Source organism: Sphaerodactylus townsendi, linkage group LG11 (assembly GCF_021028975.2).
Source record: "Sphaerodactylus townsendi isolate TG3544 linkage group LG11, MPM_Stown_v2.3, whole genome shotgun sequence".
Taxonomy (NCBI): Eukaryota; Metazoa; Chordata; class Lepidosauria; order Squamata; family Sphaerodactylidae; genus Sphaerodactylus; species Sphaerodactylus townsendi.
Genome location: NC_059435.1, coordinates 26678535 through 26699014, shown reverse-complemented (window position 1 = coordinate 26699014; position 20480 = coordinate 26678535). Strand labels below are relative to the sequence as shown.

Here is a 20480-nt window from a genome sequence, read left to right as displayed (position 1 = left end):
CAAATTAGGCTACCTTGTGTAGTTTACAGGACAGTTGCTTCCTTAGTACGTGGTGATGGTTGTGGCTTCTTGAAGTCACTCTGCCATATTTAAAAAAATTATATCACTAAATTGAAAACAGTCTTCATAATTTTCATTTTATAAATGATGGACAGAGGTAAATTTCAACTTAAATTCATGGCTTGACCACCCCGCGCCCCCAAAAAATTCCTTCTGGTAAAATCCAACATGCTTCAACTTTTTAAAAATTCATTACTTCTTTGTGTCATGTATTTTTATAATTCACTTGTTCCTCCCAAAAAAAACATTCCATTCAAGGGTATACCCACAGGTACAGTGCCACATATTTTATGGATTAGCAAGTTATTTTCATATAAGAGTTTACTTGGCCAATCAGTTCAGCTGGTTAGTTGAATAAACAAAAGCTCTAACCTTGACATATAAATATATAATTGGTTGTGTGTTGTTCTGTGTTGTGCTTGTGCTATTTTTGCTTTAGCCTCCGGTAATAAATTCTAGTTTCATGTACACCCTTCCTGATTTCTTCCGGTCATCTTAGTTCTCAAAAACAAACCCATAAATGTTTTGTGTTTGCATTTGCAAATATGGGTAATCATTTTTAAAAATCATATTTTACCCTTTTAAAGATGTGAGCAGCTGCAGTAATTGTCATGGAATAATGTATAGAACATTGTCATCTTGCTGTTGGTCTTATCCACTAGCAATTTTTAAACTTGCCCAGTTGTGTGGCATCTCAGTATCCACCCTCAAAGATTCTTACAGAACGATGTTGGAAATGGAGGGTAACGTGTTAGTAGCAGCTCCAGTAAGGCCAATGGAGGACTTGATCTCACCTAATCTTGGAGAGAGGTCCCCCTTCCAACCATCCTGACTGTCTTTATTTTGTTACTTCCCAAGGTTCTGCCACTTTGCACCATTGGCAGCAGCTGGCTCAGCCTCATCTGGGGGGAATCCTAGACCCTCGGCCTGGGGTTGTCACTAAGGGCTTCCGGACTCTGGACCTCGACGTAGATGAAGTATACTGCCTTAATGATTTTGAAGAAGACGAGACAGGTGACATTACATTCAAGGGCCTAACTACCTCAACGCCAGTTCAGCACACTGAGACCTCAGGTGAGAGGTCCCAAGCACAAGTGACTGTTTCAGACAGCGAGAATTGCCTAGTCGTCTTCCTTCAGGCTTTCTCTCCAGGAGGAGATGTCTGCAGGAACCATGCGACTGGAAAAGCGTATGATGCAGAGGGTCTGTTTCGGAGGTGACCTCGTTAAGTCCAGCACAACTGCAGTGTTTACAGGATGTGGATTACTGGGCCATTCTCACATCTCTCCAGAGCAGCGTCCACAATGTCGCTTTGTGTGTAGTTGCTGCACAGTAGCGCAGACAAGAATTAACACAGTATTGTTTCACAAGGACTTCTAACAAATCATTGCTGTTGCTCTTCTTATTTGTTTTAGAAGTGCATGGTTACCTCATGTTTTGTAGTTTGATACGAGAAGGCTGCTAAAAGCATGTGATGAAGTTAGGTGCTGAGAACAAGGAAAAGTTAGTAGTTTGTGTACATGCTATCCATCTAAGAGTACCTATGAATAATGGAAGCTATGAGTTTCAGCACCATCACTTTTATCAGGTTTGCCATCACCTTCCTCTGCAAAGTGTTTTTTGGTGGCCTCCCATCCAAGTCCTGCCCCTGCTTCGCTTCCGAGATCTGATGAGTTCAGGCTATCCCAAGCCATTCCATATCCCAGGCAGAAGCCACCTTGATCATGATTTGTGTTGGGAAAAGCTGGGATAGAAGTTGAATGAATAAATAAGCTAGAGCATCAATAATAAGAGACATTGATAACCTGTGTGTACAGAAGAATCTATTCATATGAGAATGAAAAAGAATCTTGAGGCACCTTCAGAGCCATCAGATTTACTGCAGAATTTGTGTGGCACTGCTTCATCGTTAGATGTTGTTGCCTGTGAAAGTTGATGTTGTAAGCAGTAAATCTGTTGATCTTCTGTCTTCAACATAGCCCCACATTGGGACTGCACATGTGCAAGCCAGTTGCAGAGTAGACAATTTTAACTACTAAGGACCAGTTGAAGTGCCCCGCCCCATCAAAGCAAGTGCAACTTGTAGTGCACTTCAAAAGTTTTGTTTGTTTTGGGTTTACTGTAACAAACTAGGATGTTTTCCATATGAGGATGGCCTTGTATGGGTTTTCCCATTGCGGCTGTAGACACAATGTGTCTACAGGGTTTGTTTTGTTTTTAGTGAGCAATTGAATATCCTCACAACATTATAACAGGCAGTCTTTCAGGTTCTCTGCATTTACAGATGGACAGAGCAATCCACAGGGGGAGGGAATTGACTACTTGAGGTGGCAAAGGGTTGGGCCAACACGGGTGCCCACTGGCGTGGCAGGGTCGTTCCCAGGGGAGGAGCCAACATTGGTCAGCTTCTAAAGAGCTTTCAGCCCAGGAATGCCTTCTCTGTTGGCTGCTGACTTAACACCACAAAAAAGTGTGGCATATGTCATTTTGCGCAACAGGGTTTTGGAGTGGCCAATGGTTTCACTGTTTTCCCTTCTTTCCATGCCACCTAAATCCCCTTTTGGAGGGGGTGCTGTTTCCAGCCACTGAACTACCCCACTTCCCCCTCCCTGTGGATTGCACTTAGAATGTTGTCCATGGACCTGTAGTCCCTTTCACTGTGGAGATAAACTAAATTGGACTGGATGTTGGAGATGAAGGGGAGCAACAATTGGTATGTTGAATACATAGTTGTAATCCTTGCGGAATATTGTGAGAAATTCTGACAAGGTCTTGATTTATTTTCAAGTCTAACACAGTTATTGTGGCATAAAATTTCATAGCTAGAAGCTTGTACAACATTCCTTTTAAAAAAATCTGGGAATTCGGAGAACCTGATAGATCATTATGATACTACAATGGTATTTAGTAGCCAGTTTTCAGGTCCTCTGGTCTTGGGAAGGAAATGGTTACCATGGAAGACTTGGACCTATAAAACTGCAGCAATGTCAATAGGATTGGGAAGATTTGCATTTTCCCTTTCACATGGGTTTGCTGCAATCCATAGTTTGGAGAAAATTGCAGGAAATAGAGGTAAACTCTGGGAGATGCCAAGAAGTAGCATAATGCTCCAAGGAAGCGGGACGGGGAGGGGGGGGGGTGTTGCTTTCCAATAACATCCCGACTGTGCGAACAAGCAGCATTTCAGTGACCTAATATTATGTGTTAATCCAAAGTGGATTTTGGATATGTTTCTTAAAACAACCCATTTTAATTCAGTGTAGATCAGGGGTAGGGAACCTGCGGCTCTCCAGATGTTCAGGAACTACAATTCCCATCAGCCTCTGTCACCATGGCCAATTGGCCATGCTGGTAGGGGCTGATGGGAATTGTAGTTCCTGAACATCTGGAGAGCCGCAGGTTCCCTACCCCTGGTGTAGATGAATTGTCTTTTTGAGAGATCATGAGTGTAAAAGCCGGAATAAGGGAGTGATAAACCAGCATTCTTAAGAGATAGAGGGGGGATAAGATTCAATATTTAAATGTTCTGCACTGCTGAAATGCTAGTGTATTATGGTAAGCAGAGTCTTTACTAAGTGATAAACTTGTTCTATAAATAGGTTCTTCTGTGACCCAAATTGTTGTTTTTTTAAACCACACTAATTTTCTGCATTTTGTTGCCATTTGGAATTTGGGATTAGGTCAAATGGGTCTGTAGGGCCCTCTTTAAGCCCTTGAAGATGGAACATTCACGTCTTTGGTCCCTCTTGAGCAATTAATTGTTTTCAATCACATTCTCAACTTAAAAAGTGTAAGCAAATACTTTCCAAGCAAAAACATTCTGTTTAAAATAAAATAGTATAGATTGTTAAGGAAGCAGTGAAAATTTTAAATACTTTTTGTGGGAGGGAGTGCAGCAACCTCACTTCTGGCCATGTGAAGGTACTAATCCAAAGGTGGTAGAATTCAGATCGAACCATTTAATTCAATTACTGCCTTTAAACCAATGTGTATTTAGCATTAGCAAACATAGGGACTGTTTTGATTGTTATGCAACGTAAAATATGTTCTTGAACTGAGGCAGTTGTTTCGAAATAAGAATAGCGGTCATATTGAGGCCTTGAGCTACAAACTTTGTAAACGACTCAAGGACTGAAGAAGATGTTGATGCTTGCAGAACTCTGAAATGTTTACACACAGTATATATAAGTTGTTCATGGAGATACTGCTTTGTAACTTCATGTGAACACGCATGTCAGAATTTGCAATTTGGAGGTGTCCACAATCCTTTCCCGCAGCCCTGCAAAAGCTACTCCAAAATCCTGTGGCAGAAAGAGAGGCTGCAAAAATGGGAGCCAGGCCTGTTTTACAGAGGGTGATATCCCAGTGTTGTGGCACTGGATTTAATCATACTGGATTTAATCATAATCATACTGAGATGAAACGGTGCCTGGGGGCAAGGCCTTGTTTTTTCAGCCCCCCCCCCTCCAATAGAGGTGTGGGGGCGTGGAAAAATAAGACCTCGCCCGCAGCTGACTCCCAGCCCAGCGCCGGCTGCTGCCGGGGCCCCCTACCTCTCCTAGCGGCCCAATACCAGGGGGCGGCAGCAGCCGGCGCCGGGCTAGGAGCCTGTCATGGGCCCACTGGGCACTCCTGGCCTGGAGTCGGCTGCTGCTGTTCTGCGCCCTTCCAGCATGCAATAGAGGTGGGGGACTCCCAGCAGCTTAATCATGTTGGTGTGCGATTTTGCGCCCCCCCCCCCCCCCCCCGTCATCAAATGGGTGGTGCCAGGGACATGGGATATCCCTGGCTATGGAATGTATGAGAACCCATTCCTGTCTTTGGGAGTCCACACAAATTACCTTGGCTCAGTAGCCAAGCTTTGTCTGTGGTTTGTTTGTCCAGCTTAATAAGATGTTACTATTTTTATTAACTTGGCATAGGAGTGAAATCCTTGGACATTCTTTCATACATTTTTGGAAATCTGATAATTTACAGGAAGTTTACTCTTTCCCTTTGTGTTCAAAGGGCAGAGAATGCTACAATCATGTGAAAAGCTACGCTGTTGACTTCTGGAAGATGCTGTTACGCAAGTTTCCCCAGTGATATCTTCACCTCTTAGCTCTCAAAGCTGATTTATCTTTGATTCTGAAACTCCTCTTATTGGGCTCAGTTAGCACTTTTAGCAGCCTTTTCCTATCTTGCATATTCATTAACATCCATGAGTATGTTTGGTTGGGGGTTTTTTCCCACTTTTGCTTAGGGCAGCTAGATCTCTTCTGATATAACGGATGGGAAAACAAGATTGGAATGGTTGAGGAACAGGAATCGCTCCTGTGCTAAAGTCTAAGGATGAATCATGTGCAATCTAGAACAACAGAATATTGTGGCAGTAACCAATTTATCGTGGCATAAGAATTTTTAGGTTGAGGCTTATGCACAGTAAGTCTTCTAGGTGCCACAAGGTATCTCTTGTTTTTGCTATCCAGTACATATACCTGGAATTAATCTAAAATTATCCTTGCTTTGGTCTCTTTTATTACATAGCACTGATTTGTGTCAAGTCCTCATAATTTTTCTCCCAAATAACTTTTTTCTCTCATGGATCCAGATTTTCTCTAGCATTTACTTTTTTGCTTACTCCACGACAATGAAGAGAATCATGATTGCTAGGCCTTGCCTCTTTTATTCATGCTCATTCTGTGCTAATCCCTAAGGCAGGGGTCCTCAACCTTTTTGAGCCTGGGGAGACATTTGGAGTCTTGACAGGGCACGGTAGGCCCAGCAACAGATGGCTGCCAGCCACAAAATGATTGCCTCTGCTTAACTTCAGTAACACAGTATAGATCTTCATGCTGTGCTGGCAACTGCTGCCAAAACAATGTTGTTGTTGTTTTTAAAAATCTGCACAACCAATCAGAAGCCTGGTTGGGCAAAAGCCCTGCCTGGCCTCACCCATTTCCTAAAGCAGGTGACATAAGGGTTGTCATCAGGAGTTGGCATGGCACTCATGGGCACCATGCCGGGGATCCCCCTGTGAGGCGTCAGAACTATCAACAGTCTCAGTACTTGAGCTGATGAAGATAATGTTTGTAAACTTGTATCAACAGACATCTTAGAATACACAACCATTTGTGGCGAGCTCTTGCAAAGACAGGGAACATGAGCTCAAATTTGAGTGACTGTCATTTTATCTGGGCACATTCACCTGTCAGCTTCTCATTCCTTCATGCGCACACTTGCACTGAGGGTCTGCATGGCTGCACATGAGACTTTTTAAAGTTACGGTTTCTTTTTTTCTCCCCTCAAATCGTGGAAGAAATGTAAACACAGCAAGGGAAGACCTTTGTGCATTTCTCGACCTCTCTGAGAGTTCAGGGTGGTTTGTGGGTAACTAGCTTGTCAAACCTTTGCGTATCTCCTGTCTTACTAAAATGTGACTTGCACTTTGGGGACATGTTGAATGTTGGTTGGAAGGAAAGAAAAAAACATAGCAGGGAATCTCACCAGCATGGATGTTTGTGCACGTTTTAACACCATTAACACACGAGCTTTGTTTACTAAGCGAGAGAGCCTATGCAATCATGATCTCTTTGCTGTGGTCTTTAACTTGGGATTGTACTTCTATGAACTGGTTGGGTGCATGACCCTCCTTGAATTGTTTTGAAATTATCCATAAAGTATGTCAGGGGGGAAAATCAATATGATTGCATCAATGTGTGACAAAGGTGGTGGGGAAAGTGACAATGGTTAAAATATTTTTTTCATGCATTCACTTCTTTATTATACTCATAGGGTCTTAAGGTAGAAAAGATACATATTCTTATAATTGTCTGCTAATCTTTACATGTAACAGCCCGTTTAATTGAACCCACTTTCCCTTCTTAAATTCCTTTAGTTTCCTTGGCCCATGTTCTGTCGTCAGCCTTTTAATAAATTTACTCTACTTTTAAGTCCTCCCATCTTCGGCCCAGTTCCACAAATAACAGCCATGGAAGTGAGGGAATCCATCAAGAAAATGAAGAGTGGAAAGGCAACTGGTCCTGATGACATCCCAGTCAAGATCTGGAAGATGCTTAGGGAAAATGGCAGCACATTTCTAGCATCACTTTTCAACCGCATTGCTGCAGAGAACAAACTTCCGGAAGCTTGGACCACGAACATAACTATACCCGTTCGGAAAAAGAAAGGAGACGTCTGTGAATGTTCCATCTATCGACCAATCGGGCTACTTTGCCATGCCATGAAAATCTTTGAAAGGGTACTGGATCAGAGCCTCAGAAACCATGTAAGAATCATATTAGACACTGCTTTATGCAGATGATGTGGTTCTTGCTAATCAATCACGTGCGGCTCTTCAGCAACAAACACATGAGTGGAACAATAGATTAGCTGATTATGGATTACAGCTAAATTTACAAAAAACAGAATACCTCAAATGTGGCCCTCAAACAGATGGAACAATCCAAATTAACCGCTGGGACTTGAAGAAGACCACTCAATTTAAATATCTCAGATCCCTGGTCACAGCAGATAGGAATACCCTACCAGATGCTTGCTCTAGAGTTAATACAGCATGGATGAAGTGGCAGCAAACCACAGGAGTTCTGTGTGACAAAAGAACATCTGAACATCTGAGGGGAAAAATGTACACCACAGTTATCCCCCCTGTGGCCCCATACGGAACAGAATGTTGGCGAACGACTCGGAAACATGAACAAACTCTTCATGTGATGGCAATGAAGATCCTCTGGTGGATGCTTGGCCTGATTCTTTTCGATTGTGTTACAAATGAAGGCATACAATAAAGACTTGGAATTACACTAATAACAAAGAAAATGAGAGAAGCACAGCTCTGGTGGTTTGGGCACATTATGCGACTGGAGAAGACTTCTGTTGCAAAAATGGCCATAAACTTTGATTCTGGAGGCCACCACCTACGTGGAAGACCAAAGAAACGGTGAATGGACAGCATTGCTGAAGACATGCGTGCTGTCAGCCTTATCCCTGAAAATGTCCAAAACTGGCAAGAAAATGTCTGTGCTAACCCCCTCAAGGGAAATATAGCCCAAGAACAAGAAGGCTGTACTTTTAAGTAATGTGCATCTCTACATCTACAGGTGTATATATGCACACTATCACACACACCTTCCCAGACTAAGCAATGGGAATACACCCTTTTGGAAAATCATTTTGACTTTCACTCCGCAGTGATTTTGCTATGAGGGGCTTATGAACTAAGATGAGAGGATATAGTGTAGCTTGCAATGCCTACAGGATCCACAAGCCTTATTGGATAGCAACAGTATTTTTAATATCTTATGGTATTTCCTTCACATCTCTGCGGTTTTCATAGGCTTGGAATAATGCAAATAAGTTTGTCACACATAGTAAGTGAAAATACACCTTTTCGCTCCAACATAGGGTGGAACATGAAGAGCATGTTTTGAGTAGAAGTAATATGAGGAGAAGGTGTAATGGAATTTTAAGTGACGTGACATACTTTGTGGCCAGGTTCAAGATGTATTCGACAGATGCACTTCATAGCAATTTGAAGTAAAGAACTAGATACAATTCGGATCTAATTTGAAGAGTCCTATGAGTAAGTACATGTTGCAGTATCACATGACACTGTTCTGCAACCCCCTTCCTGCTTGGTGTAACAGAAAATATTTATGAATGAATGCTCATAATTGCTATCTGGTGCAACTGCAAATGTTCTGTCCTTGATAGTGGGAGGAGGGTAGACGCCAAGGAAATGTTGCAGATGGACAGCAGTGGATCCACAGTTATTACCTTTGTCTTTGTTTGGATTCAAAAGTGGTATATTTTATCATGATTTCGTAAACCTGCTTTAGTGCTTACCTTTTAAGCTTCTTGCATGTATAGTTGGATCCATTTCTGAAACAAAATGTGATGGGAATATTCTTGCCTGGATCAGTGTAAGGGAAGCTGAAACGAATGTTTGTAATGTTGCAGCGGCCTGCAGGTGCCCTGAAGTCGTCGAAGACATCTTTTAGACTTTTCTACCCGTCTTACCACTTGCAAAAGAAAGAAAGAAATAGTGATTTAGCAGGAAGCCATCCTAGCTGGGGTCCTTCCCACATAATAATCCGTTATCAGAGTGGCATGGAAAATGTTCATAGGGGAAGCAGCAGCCACAATGTTCCTAAAATGTAAGAGCTGCCCTTCAAGAGCAAGTGGTTTCTAGGCATGCTGCTAGCAGGATTGGACAGCCTCTTCCTTAAGACATCCATGTCAATGTAAAACATTAACAAGCAAATCAGTACCTCTAGTGTTTACAACCATTGCCCAAAATGCAAATAGCATACAAAGCAAATCAGAAATCTGCTTCATTTCGCCTCCCTTGCACAGATCCTGTGTGAAATATTGCATCACTTTTGTACATCTGTTTGAGCACAAAGAACTTATTTTTTCTTTTCGTTTTTTATTATAAATGCAAAGAATGTGCTTTTTTTGTTTTCAAATGTAGTACACCATCCTGGGAAGTGCATGTCACAAACCAACTCCACTTTCACCTTTACCACCTGCCGCATTCTGCATCCTTCCGATGAGCTCACACGAGTCACTCCAAGGTAAGGGGTCCCAGTGAGCAGGAAAGCCTAAGTCTAGCCAAGTAAGGGAGAGCAGTTCACAGTCACCTTCTGTATGCTCTGAGCTTCACCTGGCCCAGCTCATCTCGACCCTTCTTGTAGTAGCTACATATCCAAAACCATCAAAGAAATCCAGAATGTTTCTGTGTCACTAATCACTATTAGGTACGAACCTAAATGATTAACTGCTACAGTTGTCAACTTCCAGATGGTGGCTGGAAATTTCTCGCTATTACAACTGATCTTCAGGCAACGGAGATCAGTTCACCTGGAGAAAATGGCGGCATTGGAAGTTGGTCTCTGGGGCATTTTGTCCACTGCAGTCCCTCCCCTCTCCAAACCTTGCCATCTTGAGACTACATCCCCAAAATCTCCCAAGCATTTCTCCACCCGTAGCTGGCAACCCTAGTAACTACTATTATATGGAAGTAGCTTCCGTATAATTTCACCTCCCGTTGAAATGTAATATAACCTATGTTCATGGAGTGAGAAGAAAGTGCTCAAGATGGGATAGAATGTCATCCCTCTTCTTTTCAGACAGACCTGAAGCCTCACACCACCCCCCCACCACCACCACCATTTCTGTTGTCATGTATGAAAATGGAGCAGGGCGACCCCAGCACTGTGAACAGTTACTAAGAAAAGACTTCTCCTGCTTGTATGGGCAAGGAAAATGGGCTTTTCTGCACAAGGTTTTGGCTTCAGCTTGCCTTTTCAACTGCATCATTTCCCCCCTCCCTTATGCACAGTGCTGGTTGCCAGTCATGGTCTCATCCAGTGGTTTCCCATGTTTTTTGAGACAACTTTTGTGGTGGTCTGAAGAACACTGGAAAATCTTGGTGGGGGAAAAAGAGAGCAAACAAATACCTCTTTGTAAGGGAGGAGAAAGCTGCTGCAGTAAGGAAAGCAAGATGGGCCCAAAATCTGCTAGAGAAAGCCCCATGACTTAATGATTACTGAAGCATAAAAACTGGAAAAAGATAATGTGATTCAATATATCGTCGAAGACTTTTCACTTTCAGTTTCAGAATAAACTGGCTGTTGTGGGGGTTTTGGGGCTGTGTGGCCATGGTCTGATTTCTCTTCAGAGAGAAACACACCTTACCATGAAGAAGAGTTTGGATTTATACCCAAAGAGTTTGGCTTACTGGCTCCTTTCCCTTCCTCACCCCACAACAGACACTTTGTGAGGTTGGTGGGGCTGAGAGAGTTCCGAAGAACTGTGACTAGCCCAAGGTCACCCAGCAGGAATGGAGCAGTGTGGAAACACATCCGGTTCACCAGATAAGCCTCTGCCACTCAGGTGGAGGAGTGGGGAATCAAACCCAGTTCTTCAGATTAGAATCCACCCGGTTTTGACCACTACACCACACTGGCTCTCTGAAGATGCCAGCCATAGATGTGAGTGAAATGTTAGGAACAAAACCAACCAGACTATGGTTACCCAGCCCAGAAAACCCACGACAGCCAGACATAATTTGATTCCTTAGGCCAAACAGACATGCGCTGCAATCGTGGGTAGAGTAGATTATGGCCACAATTCTTTTTCCAATGTCACTGTTGCAGGCTTGCTGAGAACTTCTTTTCATATGATGTCAATTTCTGTAAAAGGCAGTTGTCACTAAGCGGAACAGTTCATGTACTCCAATTAAAGTACTTCAATTAATGTACTTGCTGTGAGGTTTGCTGCACCTGTGCTCAGTATTGACCGAGAAGAGCAGCTAATAATGTTATCGTTGCATAAGGACTGGAGATGAAGACCTCCCTAAACTATGAATGATGCTTCTTCACAGGTCATGTGAGGAAGACGATGAAACTGCTTTATGTCACCTTATGCTGAGAAGAGATGTAGGGCACACAGTATGACCAGGCGTGACAGGGGGTGAGCAGCAGTCATACAGAAGGAATGCTAGTATTTGTGGCACCAGCTAACTTGAAGACTTTTTAAATCAGCCCTTATCCCTTTCCATTCTAACATGACATTCTAACCTGAGGTGACCTTCTAACCAAGATTCTAAATTAGTATATAGTGAAGTGCTGACTTCCTATGGTCTAACACTGACTGGTGGGCACAATATTGCTTTGGGTTTTCATTTCTGTTTTTTCTTCTCAGGATGGGCTTTGGCTATTCCCTCTTCCATCCAACAAGGCTATGCTTTTTAGCAAAGGATTATACCACCAGCTAAAAAAAGCCCTTGGCATTCTTGCCGATAAAACATGCTGAATTCATGCAACTCAGATAGTCAACTTTATCTGATTTTATCTTTAGAGTAGTTGCTGCAAAGTTAGTTTATAGCTGGAATTCTGTTTAAATATAATTTGAAATGAGCCTGTTTCTGTTTGTGCAGTTTATGAGTAAGTACAGGAAGTGGAAGAGGTTGAAAATGTCTAAGGATCATGCACACTCTTATGGCATGCTCTGAAATTAAAAGTAATACTCCCACCACTGCCACTGCCGCCCCTGCAAAAAAAAACCCCCAACAAACCTTTCTCTCCTCCAAGCGGTGCTGGGCTGCAATTCACTGGGGTGGGCTTAAGATCAGGGGGGTGCACCCCTTCCCTGGCCTTAACCACGCTCCCAGTGTGATGCCAGCTGGTGCCCCTCGGAGGAGTAAAAGGTTTGGGGGTGTGTGGGGGCAACTGTGCAGCACCAGTGGTGGGGAGTTCACCTGAGGGCTGGGGGAGGGGGGCAAAATTCCCCCCACATTACCCAGGCGAATGCACCTGGGTCATCTGCCCCCCTCTGATCCCGCTAGTTCCTCTAGTTCGTTCCTCCAGTGCCTGTAGACCCCTATTCTCTGGATCTAAGCATAGCTTACATCCACACATCATTGGATATTTTGCTTCTGTTACACAGTAACAACTGGATTTGTCTTTTTTACACAGGAAAACACAGTTGTGAATTATGGTTATAATTTGATATGTGGGTACAGTGATTTAGTCAAATGGAGAGAAAAAAAAATTGTTCTGTTGCTTCCAGGAGTTTGCAATACGTGCGAATAATGTCCCTTAATACTGTCAGTGAAACAGACAGTGGTGGTATTGTTAAGTACTCGAATCAGGATGTTTTCTGAGCTACTCATAAAACTGGTTCAACAAGCCAACTTTTATGTCCATCTTGAATCAATGTTATGAATGATTGGGGAAGCATTCCACTTCTGTATGTTAAGCCTCCGTCTGTTCTGACCTTTCCTCTTGCTCTTACTAAGACAATTTGTCCTGGTGACACTTGAAGCACTTTAGCCTCTAAACAAAATTATATAAAGTATTATATCCATGGAAGCTATCTAGTGTCACATAAAATACGAGAAAAGTCTGCTTGACCTAAGGAATGAATATCCACAGAATACTTTCCTCCTGCTGGAAATAGTGGTTAGTACATGTATACTGCACAGAACTAGCAGCAATATCCCATAAAAGATTCAAGAACCCGACAGACAGTGTTCATTCCATATGCATAGCTGTTTCCCCTTTTTTTAGCCAAGTGTATTCTTGTAAACCCAGGTAGAAATTTTGTTCATTTATTTCAACTATTCCTTTCGGCCTTCTCCATCAAAGGGAAATGAAGTGGATTATCGGTAATTAAAAACAATATAAGTAATCATCACACATTAAAATCACTTTAAAGACACATTAAGCAGTGAGCCAGGACAACAATTATCTACTTAGCTGGCACTGGAAATGTCATATTTGGCACCAGCCAAGTGTTTCTGAGGAGGGTTGTTCTACATTTGAGGTGCCACCACAGTGGAAGCCCTGTCCTGCGTGTTCACCCATTTAATTTGAGATAATGGGGCACAAAGGTTAGGCCTTCAGATAATGATTACAGGAACCCAGCAGCTTCACATGACTAAAAATATTGGTTCAAACACTACTGCATATGGGCCTGTCTTACCAGTAGACTAGCAAGTCCTGTGAATGCAGAAGTCAAAAATGGCATCAGTCTCTGCTGAGCCTGGAACATTTCCCCATGTGTTCATGGCCCTACTTTTACTGCGCAATGTTAACTCTCACCAATGTGTCTGGTATCTGAAGAATATGTAATTTTTTTTTAAATGCAGTGACTCAAATCTGGAACTCTCCAAAGTTAACAAGAACATTGTTCACTAAACATGGCATTCATAATACTTCAGAATATATAGCAGTACATATAACAATCATGATATTAGAGAACTTTAGAAATTGTGATTTGCCAGCCAAGAATCATAGGCCCCTTCCGCACACGCAAAATAATGCGTTTTCAAACCACTTTCACAACTGTTTGCAAGTGGATTTTGCCATTCTGCACAGCTTCAAAGAGCATTGAAAGCAGTTTGAAAGTGCATTATTCTGCATGTGCGGAATGAGCCATAGATTGCTCTTGTTACATTGTCAACCGAATTTATTAATTGTTGAGACTCCATTAAATATGAATTTGCCAAAGAGCAACCAATAGGTTGGGAAAAGAGATGCAAGTGCCCTCTGTTATAGTAATCAGTAGAATCAGCCAAGCATTTGGACAGACCTGCATGTGTGTGTGTGTGTTTTGTTTGCTTGATTTTGAGTGCACACTGCCTGTTCCGCACCGTTAATGAAATTGAGTTCTGATCACAGTTTTCTGACATGTTATCTGACATTTAATTGTATGAGATTGGAGTTTTGTGTAACTTGTGTAATAGTAGCTTTCAGCCACGAGTCAGTTTTTAGTATAGAGCTGATATTGTGGAATGTCCTGATTTCTCCAACTGATTGGAAATTGGTAAAACAATTTTTTGAGCATGTGCCTGTGTAAAAGTTCACAAATTCCACTAATATTTTTACTAACTTAGCCCTCTCTTGAGTGGTATGTGTCAGAAGCTGAAAGCATTCATTTCTGACTTTATATATATATAATATTGAACTAGCTGATTGCGCGACACAGGATTTCTAAATCTCTTGAATTGTTGGTAAGATGATATATATATAATGTGACTCTTATATATAATGTGTTTTGTTGTTATTCTAATGCCTTCAGATAGAAATAAGTTGGAGCAGTGAAAGAAACTGACATGACAAAAATTGCAAACCTCTTAACAAATATTTCTATTTTATTGTATGTAGAAAGCAGGTTGCCTCATGCAAACAGGGAACAAAGATTACTTTCGGACCTAAGTACCCGGGGCAGCAGTGGCGTAGTGGTTAAGAGCAGGTGTACTCTAATCTGAAGGAACCGGGTTTGAATCCCTGCTCTGCCACCTGAGCTGTGGAGGCTTATCTGGGGAATTCAGATTAGCCTGTACACTCCCAACATGCGCCAGCTGGGTAACCTTGGGCTAGTCACAGTTCTTCTGAGCTCTCTCAGCCCCACCCACCTCACAGGGTGTTTGTTGTGAGGGGGGAAAGGAAAGGAGTTTGTAAGCCCCTTTGAGTCTCCTATAGGAGAGAAAGAGGGGATATAAATCCAACTCTTCTTCTTCTTCTTCTTCTTCTTCTTCACTAACAGTGCAGTCCTAAAGAGTTACTCCTGTCTAAGCCTATTCATTTCAATGGGCTTAGACTGGAGTTACTCTGAAGAGAATTACACTATGAGCCCATCATTTTTGCCTTCCTCTAATCTCTAATGTTACCACTTATATGAGCCAAAATGTACATTTCATTTTTAAAGTAGCCATGTTCCTCTGTGTGTCCATTATGGATAGCTTTCAGAGATGCACAGAAGAGGTGCAAAGGCACTTCTGGAGTTATGTAGCTATAGCCAGGTTATAGAGATATTGTACTTAGGAGCCTCATATGGAAACTGTGGGCAGTTGCTGATACCGTTCTCTTTCCATTTCCACTGGGTAACCAGGAGTTTGGAACATGTACTGCCTTTATTGCAGCCAGAGATAAAACCTGGAAAACATGCCTGTCAGTTGACTTATAAATGCCTATTGTCGAATTATCAATTTGTTTTGGCAAATGCAAATCTTGTACCTGTTCATTGGCCAAAACAAGTTTATGAGAACATGATCCAGTGTAACAGCACACCAAATTCAAAGTGTGCCTGAGAGTGGCTTTTGGGGAATCATTAATCCAGCCATCCTAGACAGACAGCACCAGCAAAACCCTCCCTGAGCCCATAAGGGGAATGGTGGCCTTTAAATGTAATAAACAAATAATAAAGCTCACTTTTGTGTGACCCTTTGTGGGTGGGTAGGTAAGCAGGCAAACATCCTTGACTGTTAGGATTTCAGTTGGAGAACACTCACTTGACTTTCTGCTTTTTGTTACAGCCTTAACACAGCACCTACTCCAGCTTGTAGCAGCATTGGCAATTTAAAAGGCACCCCAGTGGCTACTCCATGCACTCCACGGCGTCTGAGTTTGGTTGAATCCTCCACCAACCTTCGGGAGTCCACCACTACTATGAGCACATCTTTGGGGCTGGTTTGGCTTCTCAAGGAGCGTGGGATATCAGCGGCCGTGTACAATCCACAGAGCTGGGACAGAGCTGGCAGAAGCACCCTCCTGAGCACATACTCTCCGAAAATGGCTGCCATTCCTTCCACTCCTCCCAATTCACCCATGCAGACGCCTTCCTCTTCGCCGCCATCTTTTGAATTCAAGTGCACGAGCCCCCCTTATGACAACTTCCTGGCTTCGAAACCGGCCAGTTCCATGCTGAAGGAAGTGAGGGACAAAAAGAATATCAGGAATATCGAGAGTCAGACTGACGTGTCTGTCTCCAACCTTAACCTAGTAGACAAAGTTAAGAAGTTTGGGATTGCCAAAGTAGTTAGCTCGGGGCAAGCACAAGCTCCTACGGTAACTGATGATCGAGGACCTCTTCTCTGTGGAGCACAAAGACCAGCCAAGGCCTTTGTTCCTGGAGGCCTAGTGCCAGAAGGCTTGCCTTTGAGTCCTGCTGTGACGAATACTATTGGGGGCATTCAGTTGAACAGTGGCATAAGAAGGAATCGTAGCTTCCCAACCATGGTGGGTTCCAGCATGCAGATGAAAGGGCCATCAACCCTAACTCCAGGCATCCTAATGGGAGCTAAGCTTCCCAAACAGACTAGCTTACGATGAAAGGCTAAATGTATGGCTGGTGGTATTCTAAAGAGGTACCAAGAATCCTCCTTTGGACTGTTTTTTTTTTTTAAAAAAAAGGTCTTTCTTCCATTTGCTGTTGAGTTTGACAAATCAACTTTGTGCCTAATGGGGGAAAATGTGTAAACATTGTACAGAATGTAAATACTTACCAGATGTATTATAAATGAATCATGACACTGTTTTGACAACTTAACTTGCTAATCTTTTGAAAGGGTGTTTTGTTTTTTCTTTGCACTGAAAAAAGCAATCGGATAGAAAAACTAGCGGATTCTCTAGTTCCCCGAGCTTGACATCAGAACCAGCCCTATCAGGAAAGAATCACCAATCTTGCTTTCATATTTGTCAAATGTCAGCACGCACTGAGTAACTTTCATTTAGCTCAAGAATGGCTGATGTTCATGGTGTGTTCGACAAAGCAAGTAACTTACTATTCCGATATTTTGTTTTGCCTTTGTGGAGGAGAGAGAATAGGCAGACTCACTGCTCTTATGCCTAGCCAAAAAAAGGTGTTTTTCCCCCCTTATACAATAAACTTGAAATAATATGTTCAGAATGACCGCTAAGCCTGCTAGGAGTCTAGGGGGAAAAAAGCTGCTGATGTTTTTAGCACGTTCATGTTCTGTGTTCAGTACTGCACTGGATTGTAGAAGGAAAAAATGCTTTAATTACAGACATGGAGAACGTACCCTTTGCCACAAAAGAGAAAGTCCTTCGAATGTTTTCTTGCTTTCACGAGGTCAAAATGACAGCCTCAGTCTTGAGAGCCCAAAGTTACTGAAAAAAAGTTGATTGTGACTTCGGTCAAAATGAAATGTAAATGAATGTACTACAGTATTGGCGATGTGTCCTTAGAGAATAATTAGGAAAAATATTTAGTGAAAGTGGTGCAGGTGAAGGAAAAGGGAACATGAGTTGCCTTTCACTTTCTGTCCAGATTTTGAGGTATAAAAACGATCCAGCGGATAGTTAAAAAAAAAAGGATTAGACTATTTGTACTTAAATACTGTTAATTTTTTTTTCTTTTCTGTATATGTTTCCATATCAGCTACATATTATTAGTGAGTGGCTTTACTTCACCTGCCTAATACCACTGAAAGTCCTTGTCCTTAGTTTTCCTTCCCCAACTACTGCGAGTAAAAACTTGAAATAACATCAGACATCGAGAACAGATAAGATGGTCCCCCATCGGCCTCCGACCTCTCTTTAGACAAACTCATGCTGACAAACGAGAGCCACGTAAGAGTCCTGATGGGCAGCTCCCATCCTTTTAGTGGGGCCTGCCCAAGAGAACTTCTGGGTGGTTTGTGTCCTGTGTCAGAATGATTTTTCAGCTTCCATTTTGAAATGGTTGCCGTTCTTGGGTTTGCGTGGATCGCTGTTCTTCTGTGATAATTTAAAATCAAACCCAGTTTATTTATTGATGCCAGTACTGCACTACCTGTAACTACTGTGCATTGCCATTTGTGCCCGACTGTTACTGAATCATTAGCACTAATAATTACTTGTATCATGGACTGTATTTTGCTTTTAATGGATGACAAATGAGATGTGTGTTTTTACATGAAGCAAAACAGCCTCAACATTGCAAGGAAGGTGGAGAATTTGGGGAGCGGGGGGAGGGGGGGGCGAGAGCCAGCACATGCACTCGACTGCCGCATGTGCTTTTCCATTTCTATTTATTCAATGGACTTACAGTTTTTAGCACATTGCCATGGGCTCTACTTGCTCTTTGTATGCGTGCACATTACAAGTATGTAACTCGTTATCTTTTTATCTGAATGTATCTTAAGACAACCAATAGATTTAACTATTTGAATAGATGATGAATGTGTGAGGACCTTTTCGTCTAACTGGAGACCATGATACCATTTGAGGAACAACGACAAAAAAAAAAGACAGTATGATTCCATTGGAATGTACTATTTAAACAGAAGATTAGCGTATACCAGAGAAGTAAGTAGTGAAAACAAAAATGACATTTACATTTTTCTCTTCATCATTGGACATCAATAATACCAATAAAGGTTCTGTTGTGGATGATTCACATTTCCTGCCTTTCTTTCCAAGCATGCAAGTCATCGAAGGCCTGTTTCCTCAGCTGTCAGCAGGAACGTAAGGGATTCCAGATAGTCTTTCATTTGGGAAGCAGAACGGAATGCTTTGCTCAGACTCCTCCAACCAGGGAGTTTCCCACTTTTTTTTATACTGCCGTGATTTTCAGAGCACAGTTGCAAGTTCTGTTTTTGAACTATGACCTAGCAATGAAATCGAGAGTCAGCGTGGTGAAGTTGTTAAGAGCAGGTGGATTCTAATCTGGAGAATCCGGTTTGATTCCCCACTCTTCCACCTGAGTGGCAGAGGCTTATCTGGTGAACCAGATGTGTTTCCTCACTCCTACGTTCTTGCTGGGTGACCTTGGGCCAGTCACAGTTCTCTCAGAACTCTCTCAGCCCCACCCACCTCACAAGGTGTCTGTTGTGGGAAGAGGAAAGGAAAGGAGCTTGTAAGCCACCTTGAGTCTCCTTACAGGAGAGAAAAGTGGGATATACATCCAAACTCTTCTTCTAAAAGCCTGCTGAGAGATTCTTTAAGTATTTTATACTCCTATCCTGTTCTTACATGGCCTTTTGAATAGTACCCATCCAAGGGACTGATTAGCTCCACACATGCTTGGGTTTAGTGATGTTTCCAGGCCATTTTGGGGATGTGATGTCTTTTGCCTTCATGCTGTTGGAATTGATCAAGCATGCATTGGCTTCATTTAAACATCACGATGGACTAGAGCAGGGGTCTGTAACCTGCGGCTCTCCAGATGTTCATGAACTACAATTCCCGTCAGCCCCTGCCACCATGGCCAATGGGAATTGTAGTCCATGAACATCTGGAGAGCCGCAGGTTGCAGACCCCAGGACTAGAGCATACAAACCACATTCTGTTAATCTTCCATTTATCACAATGTTCAAATGCAGGATGCTTGACAAAGTAAGGTTTGTTCGTAAATGCATAACTTGGGCATCTAAATCACTGTGCAAGTCTCATTTGTTTCATTATATCCGCATTCATAAATCCCAGTTTATTCAATAGTGTTTATTCTGAGCCTCCTGTATACCAAGTCACCTCTACAGAGCAGCACAAATATCTAACCACACCAACATCATTCTGCTATTTTTGCCAGCACTGATGTAGAACATCTTCTGATGAGCTTACAAACTGTGGGTTTGTAAGCCTTGGGAATGGCATCATCTAGTTGTCTTGACTACCACTGGTCACCTCAGTATTATTTAATATTTTCAGCAGGGTTCTTGAGGAATCAGAACCTTAATGAATATCTGGTAACAAAGGAAATGGTTAGAGGATTTCTGCTTTCCACAACGTTTTGCACTTGATGGTACTTTTTCTCAGGACGTCCCTTCCCTTCCTCACCTTTCTATCCTCAGCTAGTAGAGATGACTCGTATATCATGACCAGGCATGGCACCCACAGCAAGCACTGAAATTGAACCCCCAAAAAACATTGTGCATGCCCCTCTCATGAGATCAGCCTCTGCAGGGATGGGCAATATCAATTTACAGATGGGGCTGTGTTTCTCTGGCATATCTAACCTGTTTGATATGTGTAAGTGCCTGTGCGTCTGATGAGGGAGCTCCAGTTCTTCTGCCGGCCAGGCCCGGTGCCCAGGGGGAGGGGGAGGGAAGCGCAGGGGAGGAACCTGACCAACCCCACCCACCTCCAGGCTTCTCCTGGGACAGAGTGTGTCTTACCGGCCACCCTCTGCAG

The 20480-nt window shown here is 42.6% G+C and overlaps 1 protein-coding gene across 4 annotated transcripts in view; it reads left to right on the top strand.

Annotated features, from left to right (window-relative positions):
* TRAK1 (trafficking kinesin protein 1) overlaps positions 1-18743 on the top strand; it is a 91227-nt gene extending 72484 nt beyond the window's left edge. For 3 of the 4 annotated variants that reach the window (XM_048510335.1, XM_048510334.1, XM_048510333.1), the window contains 3 exons: positions 919-1134; positions 9533-9635; positions 15884-18743. In XM_048510335.1, coding sequence (XP_048366292.1) covers positions 919-1134; positions 9533-9635; positions 15884-16679 — 1115 coding nt within the window. In that variant the 3' untranslated portion in view covers positions 16680-18743. Of the gene's footprint in view, positions 1-918; positions 1269-9532; positions 9636-15883 lie in introns of all 4 variants that reach the window. The other variant, XM_048510336.1, reaches the window with a different exon arrangement.
* The last annotated feature ends 1737 nt before the right edge of the window (positions 18744-20480 follow it).